The sequence below is a fragment of the Antechinus flavipes genome, chromosome 2, assembly GCF_016432865.1.
Source record: "Antechinus flavipes isolate AdamAnt ecotype Samford, QLD, Australia chromosome 2, AdamAnt_v2, whole genome shotgun sequence".
NCBI lineage: Eukaryota > Metazoa > Chordata > Mammalia > Dasyuromorphia > Dasyuridae > Antechinus > Antechinus flavipes.
This window is the reverse complement of record NC_067399.1, coordinates 617,011,427-617,020,991: the sequence shown is the minus strand read 5'-3', so window position 1 is coordinate 617,020,991 and position 9,565 is coordinate 617,011,427. Positions and strand designations below refer to the sequence as shown.

The following is a 9,565-nucleotide window of genomic DNA, read 5'->3' as shown; positions in this document are numbered from 1 at the left end:
GGTTATAATCAGCCACATCACAAATTATATTGAAATAATAAGAATTGGGGGGTTTTGTGACCTTAGTATATTTTTTTAATTCCTGGTCATGTGGTCATATAGTCTAGGAAAGCAAATTTGAGAGCATATATTCATTGATTTTTTTCCCTTTTTATTTATAAAACATATGCATGGGTAATTTTTCAACATAGGCCCTTGCAAAACCTTGTGTTCCAAATTAAGAATGATTTTATTTAAAGACTGTAGACAATATGGGCCAAAATATAATCAATACCTTAGTTCCCCTTCAAATATTGGAGTATAATGACTGCTTGCTTAGTTTGTATGTTGGAGTTGAAAATTTGTTAAAGATGTTTAATGTCTAAGCTAGAAATACTTTAGGAGTCATGTGGGAAAAAAAAAAACCTCTCTAGGAGAAAAACATAATTATTTGTTTGGACACCATCAAACTGTTGCCCTACTTTTAATACATAGAATGTCAAATGCATAGAATTTCATGGGAGCATCGATTTATAGCTAAATTGGTTCTCGAGCCTTCCCACCCAACCCTCCATGATCACAAATTTAGTGGCAGCATATACATTTTAAGCAGATCCTCTTGAAGCAAATCTAGTGTACTTTCCATTGTACTGCCAGTGTTACTCAGTTGTTTGGGGAATTTGAATCATTAGGAGAAAAAGACTTTCTCTTAATTTCTTTGCCAATCATAAGCAATAAGACCAGTACCCAAAATGGAATTCACATGGCTTTTTATTTTGTCCAAGCTGTGATGGCAATGTTGATCCTAGTTTATTGTTGTCCTAGTTTATTCAGTCCCTCAGTGGCGTGCATTATTGTGTTGGTCACTGTATTGGTCACCTCCTTGATAGCTTTCTCTTCAGTTTCTTTTGCAGCTTTGACGACATTTGCAATGGCTTTCAAGGATAAAGAGAAGAATAAAAAGGTATGAGTAAATGAATATTGTTCAGCTTCTTTATTGGTAGTATAGCCTAAAATATAGTTTGTCCCTCTGAATTATATCGTGCATCTAGTCCAAAAAAGGAAAGTTGTTTGTCCTAATTCAGAGGGATCAACTAGGTGTCATATGGCATACTACAATACCAGGCCACTGGACAGAGAAGAAAGTGGGCAGGTGACCTTGCCCAGTTCTCCCTCACTTAAATCCAATTTACTTTCACGTCATGGCATCCTCTCCTGGTCCTCTTAGAGAATGAAGGACAAGCAATTACAACTGTGCAAATTGTCTCTTACTCTGAAATGATACTGTTAACTTTGATGATTTTTTTTTAACCAAATGGAACCCAAGGAAAAGCAATGAGAAGCCAATACAGTTTCCTCGTCCTATCAAAGTCCTTCTATAAGTAATTAAATTTGTATAGGTTGGCCATCTCTCCAATGCATTTTTATTTATTTATTGCTTATTGCTTTTTTTCCCAAAGTAATATGTTCTCTGGTTATTAAAAAAAATTTAGACAATCTCCAGACATAACTTTGGGGATCTTTTTTCTTTACCAAATGGAACCCAAGGAATAACAATGAGAAGTCAATACAGTTTCCTTGTCCTGTCTTTCTATAACTAATTAAGCTTGTATAGATTGCCCATCTCTCCAGGGCATTTTTATTTATTTATTGCTTATTGCTTTTTTTTTCCCCAAAGTAACATGTTCTCTGAGTATTTTTTAAAAATTTAGACAATCTCATAAATATGAATAATAGGAAAAGAAAAATTATGCCAAAATAAAAGTTGGTACCATTGAGGAGAAAAAAGAATTTATGAGCCCATTTGAGCCACGCTATTTCATGTTTGGCTTTATTTATCTTTAGATTCTCTAATTTAGAATTCCTCATACCTTTCTCACCAGCATCCTTGGCATGTTCCACTACTTCCTTGACCACTTCCTTGACCACTTCTTCAGCCATGTGGACTAGAAAGGAGAGAAAGCACAAAACAAAAATAAGTGCTAAATTCTTCCAACTTTGTATAACTCTAACCTAATAAATTTATAATATGTTAAATAACATAAGTAAATAACCTCCCAGGGAAGGATTTTTTATCAGTCTTTTGTTTCCAACTCTAATCCCATGTTAATTCAATATGATTAGTTCACAAATGAGTCCATTTATTGCAAAAGAAAATGAGTCAACAAGCCTTTATTATATATGCCAGGTATTATACTAAATAATGGAGATACAAAGAAACACAAAAGATAGTCCCTATTCTCCAGAAGTTCATGATCTAATGAGGGAGATGACATGCAAATAGTTATATACAAACAAGATCTTTACAGTATATATTATATATTTGCATATTTATATATGTATGCATATGTAGGTAGGATAAATTGATAAAACTACATATTGCATAAATGAAGATAATTAATGAAAGAAAAGTATGAATATTAAGGAGACTGTGAAAAAGCTCATTGTAGAAGGTGGAATTTTAACTGAGATATGAAGGAAGCCAGAAAGATTAGGCCATAGAGATGTAAAGGAAAAGTTCCAGGCATAGGGGATACACAGTGAAAATGCTAACAGAGTCAAGAAAAGGGGCAAGGAGGCTGCTGTCTCTGTATTGCAGTGGGATTGAAGGGGAATAAAAAGAAGATTGGAAAGATAGGACAGTTGGGGTGATGGAGATTTTTATCTTTGATCATCCTGGAGATCACAGGGAACCATCAGAGTTTACTGAAGGGCAATAGGAATAGGGAGGATGGGATTGCAACAGAGCTATACTTTAGGAAGATCCCTTTGGCAGCTGAGTAGAAGATGGATTAGAGAGAGGAGATATGACTAGAAGGTCCATTGGCCAACCTTTGCAATAGTCCAGGGGTTAAGAGATAAGGGTCTGCACAGGATTTTAGCAGTGAAAGAGAGAAGGGGACTTACAGGACAGATATTGCTAGATGGGTGAAAATATGGTATGAGGCGAGTCAGGGTAACCGGGAGAATGATGATGCCCTAGAAATGCTAGTACATATCAATAACAGTAAATTAGGAAGAGAGAGAGGGTCTAGGGAAAGATGAGGAATTTCAGTTTGGAAATGTTGAGTTTAATGGGATTATCCAATAGGGAGTTAGAAGTCTGAAAATTAGGAAATTAGAGGTTATAGACAGATGAATCAATCTGAGAAAGCAATAAATTAAAAACTACAATGTTAGTAAGACTTCAAAATATTAGAGATCTAACTCTCTTTAGCTCTATGAATAGAATAATTTTAACAAAATAATACTCTGTGATCTAAAATAGTGGCTCCCTCCAAACTGTTTCATGTTTAAATTTCAGAAAGATGATTCTCATTTCATTTTTATATTTTTTAATTAAAGATTTTTATTTTCAAAACATATGCATGGATACATTTTCAACATTAACCCTTACAAAACCTTGTGTTCCAAATTTTTCCCTCTTTCCCTCCACTCCCTTTTCTAGATTGCAAGTAATCTAATATATGTTATACATATTAAAATATATGTTAGTTTGCCTTTGTCTTAAACATATTCTCTGAATTCTTGGCAATATTCAGAGCTTCTTCCTTCCTCCTCCTAATATTTAAGTTAATTTAAAAAACCAACAAGGTATCTCCAAGATCCATGGGTTGTTTGGTAAAAAATTTCCATCCAGGATCCTTGACAAGTTAGTTAAACTATCAGTCTCCAATATATTTAAGATACAGAGTTTATATTTCTTTTGTCTACATTGCTTCAGCTTGTCCCAATAACTATGAAAATATTTCTTTTTTTAAAAAAAAATAGCTTTTTGTTACTAAATATATGCAAAGATAGTTTTTAGCATTCACCCTTGCAAAACCATGTGTTCCAAATTTTCTCCCTTTCTTTCCCCTTCCCCTCCTCTAAACAACAAGCAACCCAAATACATGTTGAATGTGTACAATTGTTCTATTTCCACATTTATCATTGTGCACAAGAAAAATCAGATCAAAAAGGGAAAAAATGAGAAAGAAAGCAAAAAAGAAAGCAAACAAAAAAAAAAGTGAAAATACTATATTGTGCTCTACAATCATTCCCAACAGTACTCTTTCTGAATGCTAAGTCTCTCTTCATGACAAATCTATTGGAATTGACCTGAATCACCTCACTGATGAAAAGAATCCATCAGAACTGATCATGGCATAATCTTTTTGTTGCCATGTACAATGTTCTCTTGGTTCTACTCATTTCAGTTTATGTAAGTCTCTGGACCTTTCTGAAATCATTTAATCAGTGTCCCAGTTTTCCCATATCTTTTCCAATATTCATCATTATCTTTTCCTGTCATTTTAGTCAATCTGAGAGGGGTGGAGTAGTACCTCAGAGTTGTCTAAATTTTCAGTTCTCTATCAATAGTGATTTGGAGCATATTTACTATGAAAATATTTCACTGACAGTGATGTCAAGGGTTTTTTTTGGGGGGGAGGTTGGGAAGGGGGGGGTTAAGCCTTGTAATAAATAAGTATCTCCACACAAAATAAATTCTTATATTGGCCATGGTCAAAAATGTGCGTCTCAAGTCTCGGCTAGAGTTCCATCATCCAAAGACTTTCTTCATATTCCTTAAACTTCGAGTCTTTCTTCTGAGATTGCTCCAAATTATCCTGTCTCCATCTTGTTTATACATAATTATGTACATGTCATCTTCCCCATTAGACTATGAGCTCCTTGAGAGTGTGGACTGTTTTTTACCTTCCTTTTCATCCCTTTCACTCAGCACAGTGCCTGACACATAGTCACGGCCATTTAATAAATTTGAATTGATTCCTGTCATAACCCTTTTGTCAGAAGATAGCTGACATTCTTCATCAATCCCCGGGAATCATGCTTAATCATTGTGTTGCTCAGAATTCTTAAGTTTTTCAAAACTGCTTCTTTTGACACAGTTGTTGTTATAGGATAGATTTTTTTTCCCCTTGTTTTCCGATGCCAGAATTTTAATAATTCTAAAGTTGTTCCCTGATTGAGCAAGATATTTAACATCTGAATTTCAGTTTTCCCTTCTCTGAAATGAGAATATCGGAAATACCTACCTTAGTACCTCAATGTGAAGAAAGTAAGCATTTGAAATTTTGCTAAATTGTTAGATTTGCTGGAGAGAAAGTTTTGAAAACACTAAAGCACTATGGAACATAAGTATCATTCTGAAATCAGGTGTAGAGAAGCTTCTATAATTTCTTTTTAGAAGTACAAGGGACAGGACTTTGAAGAACATGAACAGTTAGAGAATGATATATATTCCAGTTTCAAGTTTGCAGCCATCTGCATTTCTTCATTTATTGTGATGCAGTATCCCAGAATTAATATTTAAGTTAATTAAAAAAAAACAACTGAATTATTGGAACTAGAGCGTGGATTATACTGATGAAATCCTCAGTGATGTGTTGAACAGAAAGAAACTAAAGAATTGATTCCCGAGGCAGGCAGGGAGAAGGCACTGGTAGAAATCAGTTTAGCTCTATGGTCCCACCCTCTGGAGAGGTTGTCCAGTCAGAAATCCAGTTTTGTCAGACCCCTAAGGCCCATCCTCTGAAGGGATCTCAAGCAATCTCACCTTCCCATGCCCTGTCAGAAATTTCAGTCATATCTCTGAGGTTAATGTTTTCTTATAAAATCTACTTATGTGCTTGCTATCTAGGGGAGGAGGTAGGGGGAAGGGAAAATCTGAAACACAAGGCTATGTAAGGATAAGTGTTGAAAAATTATCCGTGCATATGTTTTGAAAATAAAAAGCTTTATAAAAAAATAAAATAAAAATCTACTTATGGACCATCTCATGGCTGCTGCCCTTCCTTGGGTCACTTTGTTTCAAGGTATCTCTCCTAACTCTCTTATGTTTCCCAACCTCACTTCTCTTTCTTTTGGGGTGCTAAGTCCCTTTCAGGATTTAGCCTACCAGCTAAGGACATGGCCCAACTTCATGGTGCTCCCTTTCTCCTGGGTAATTGTGAGTTCCACTGAGGAACTTGTCTTTCATATGCTCTGCCACTCTACTTCATATTTACCATTCTTGGTGTCTATTGTATCCCTTCATTTTGTCTATAATCTATTCCCCTAAACAAATCTATCTTTTGCCAAAGAGAATGATTGTCATTGTGAATTCTTCACATTTCCACTGAACCCCGACTTTTGGTGACTACCATTATCTCGTGTCTACATCACCCACATCAGTACTTAAGTAGAGACTTACCCTGTTTGATGTCCCCCATTCCAGTCCCCTCATAAAGCCCCCTCATAAGGGGAAGTTACCTAGAGGCAAATTTAGGCTTCTCCTAAGGAAAAAACTAACTATGGAGGTATCCAAAGCACGTTGGGCTATCTTGGGAGGTAATGACTTCTCTTTCTAGAAGTCTTCAAGCAAAGACTGAATGAGCACTTCTTACGGATTACGGTTCAACTACAGCCAAAACTAGATCAAAACTTCTTAAACTGTGGGTCTCAACCCCAAATGAAGTCATGTAACTGAATGTGGGGGTAGAGAAATTATGATTTATTTTCTGTAAAATGTTTGATTTGTATACCTATTTTATATACCTATATACCCAAGGTTGCATAAAAGTTTCTTGAGTAAAAAGGGGTCATCCATGAGTGGAAAAAATTTAAGAAAGCTTGGACTGGATGGTATCTGAGATTTCTTCCAATTCTAAGAATCTGTGATAAGATGTTCCACAAAGATAAATAGGATAGAAAGACTGTTTGCCCTTGTATAGATTGATCTCAGTCTCTGTCATACCGACTGGGCCAGGAAGAATCTTGAGAAAATGGCTCCACTACATTTTGTATTCACATCTCTCCAAACTGCTGAGATCCAAGTAAAAAAAAAAAAAAATGGATACGACAAGAGGTTTCATCTCCATGTTCGTGGCCTGTAATTCTGTCTCCTCATCTCTGACTCCTGGCATCCCTGGTTTTGTTTAAAGCCAGCTAAATCCCACTTTGACAAGAAGCCTTCCCCCATTACTTACTACCCTACTTAATACCAGTCTCTTTTAATACTCTCTTTTTTATCCTGTGTATCTTTTGTCTATACATAGTTGTTTGTACATTGTTTATATGTTGTTTCTCCCAATAGATTGTGAGCTTCTTGAACACAGGAACTGTTCTTTGCCCCCCTTTCTTTCTGTCTTTAGTGCTTAACACAGTGCTTGAAGGCACATATAGGCTTATTGACTGCCTGACTGTTAGGGGAAGGATATTTGTATCTTTGAGAGCCAAATCCTAATTCCACCTCCAATAAAGCACTCTATAGAAAATAATGAAAGAAGAATTGAAGAGAAATAGGGTTGTCTGCTCACTTCAAAGCTCTTCCATCTGAGATCCATCTGTCTGTTTAAAGAATAATAGAAAGCATCCTTGAGCTTTCGAGATTAAAGCCACTATTTAAAATCAAAGCCCATCTGTCAGTAATAGGCTTTTTGATTCATCATAAGGTCTTTTCTTTACCCTACCGCTCCTTTGAGCTCTAATATAGAGAGTAGCTTTTTATTTACCTTGTCAATCCACTTCAATTTGTTCAACTATCCATAGTTAATTAGTTACAGAGGCCAAGTGAAGGGAGGGGAAGATTATCAATCATTTCTTTAAGCACAAATCTTTAAAATTTCCTCCAAGGTAAATATAAACTCCCTTTGGCTATCTGTCTACAAAGTTATCAGAAAGGATTGTTTTTGAACAGAATGTTTGTCAGAGTTTTTGGGGAAGCCCATCTTTTATAGGTATTAAATGATCTGTCAGCTCCCATGAAGATTAATATGAGAAGAGCACTTTATAAACAGTATATAACATGTGAGTTACTATTACATTAATCTCATAGATTCTTAGGTTCTAGCAATCACCTCAATCAATACCTTGATTTTACAGATTAAGAAACAGGACCCAGGAATGTGCCCTAAAGCACAGGGCTCTAAAAACCAGATCTCTTAGCTGCCAGTGCTCTTTGCCATGGGCCACTGCCCCAGGAACCAAGGCAAAAAAGATTACAGAGGTGCTCTTCTCAATGTATACCTGGACCATTGCTGGCATCCAGTCATCCTTAGATGCATTCCTCCTTCTTCTAGGCCCCAAGTTCCCAATTAGCCAGAGCTTCCCCAGCAGCCATTGCAGTTGAACAGGTTCGTTTGGTGACTGGAGGCCAATTGGAGCAGGCCCTACAATTAACCTAACAAAAGCTTCCTCCTTTTGGAGTCTTTCAGTGTTTATCTTCAATTCTTCAACATCCATCAGAAGGGAGGAGAGTTGGAGGAGTGGACGGCATTGATTGGGGGATTCTTTCCGCTGAGGTCCACATACGTAGTCTGGTCTTTCCTAAAACTACCCATCATCTCCCCAGGAAGAGCAAGGTCTCTGCAGAATAGCAGAAATTTTCACCCACCCCAACCTAGCTCTCTCCTTCCCCTTCCCAGTATTAGCCCTACTATGGGAGGCAGACTGGGGAGGATGGTCTATGATGTTTTTTGCTGTTCTCTTGTCATAATTGAGTCAAGTGAGAGAGACGTGGGTAACAATTTTGTTTGCTAGTTCCCTTTTTTTTTCCTTTTTTCTTTTCCAAAGCAGTGGAAGAAAGGAGAGATCTCAAAATGCCAAATCCAAACCTACAAAACCTTCCTCCCAGACAGCAGAGCCATATGTGTGGCATCTTCTGGAAGCATCCCTAGAGCCTCTTAGACTCCCTAACCCATCCCCTCGCCTCTCCTCCCCCTCCCCTTTCAGATATGGAGGTACTATTGGGGTGTAATGTTACTCACCTGCCCCTTCAGTAGCATGCTCAGCCCGGTGGGCCAGACCCTCGGCGGCCAGCTTTCCTAAACCTCCCAGCATGGTTCTGCCTGGTCTGTTCTCGAACACAGAGATGAATAGTATACAGCTTCCTCCCAGCCCTGGCTTTTTATAGGCAGCTATGGGCTCCTCCAAATGTCCATGGGGCAATGGGTGTCACGTTGAAGGAGTCAGGAGGGTTTGGAGGTGATTAATCCATGAGGCATCAAAGGGGGTGGAGAAATATATGGAGACTGATTCTTTAGGGTCTTGAGCAAAGCCCTTTCCCAAGGGGAGTGTCTTTCCACTGATGGTACCTGTGTACTCACAAGCCACAAGCACCTACTATGTGCTGGGCTGCCGGGAGCTAGCATGGATATGTCTTCTGTGGGAGAGGATTGCAGAGATGAATTCAGGGCAGCTAGTTAGGGTGGTGGGTAGAGCCCTACAGCCAGGAGGACCTGAGTTCAAATGTGACCTCAGACACTCAGCTGTGCGATCCTGGGCAAGCCACTTTACTCCAGTTGCCTCAAAACAAACAAACAAACAACAAAATGAATTTAACTTCTCCCTGCTCTTATCTCTGCTCTACATGGCTGTTAAATTGATATTGATAGTTCATAAGGATGACCACATCACATCCAAAACATGGATGTTGGGGTTTGAAGCCCCTCATTTTGTCTCCACCCTAGCTGGAGGACACTGTTCCCCTTTACTCTATATTCTGCCCAACTTGACCTACAAATCATGTATTCTTCCACACACAACATCCCATCTCTCACCTTTGCTCAGGCTGTCTCCTGGAACATTCTTCTTACCTATGACA

General features: G+C 37.8%; 1 protein-coding gene across 1 annotated transcript; it reads right to left on the bottom strand.

Moving 5' to 3' along the window:
• Positions 1–732: 732 nt before the first annotated feature.
• FAM25A (family with sequence similarity 25 member A) lies at positions 733–8,851 on the bottom strand. The gene is made up of 3 exons (XM_051981863.1): positions 8,730–8,851; positions 1,851–1,925; positions 733–914 (listed from the first exon to the last, which is right to left on the bottom strand). The coding sequence occupies exons 1-3, from the start codon at positions 8,800–8,802 to the stop codon at positions 790–792; spliced, it is 273 nt and encodes a 90-aa protein (XP_051837823.1). The 5' UTR covers positions 8,803–8,851; the 3' UTR covers positions 733–789.
• Between the last annotated feature and the right edge of the window lie 714 nt (positions 8,852–9,565).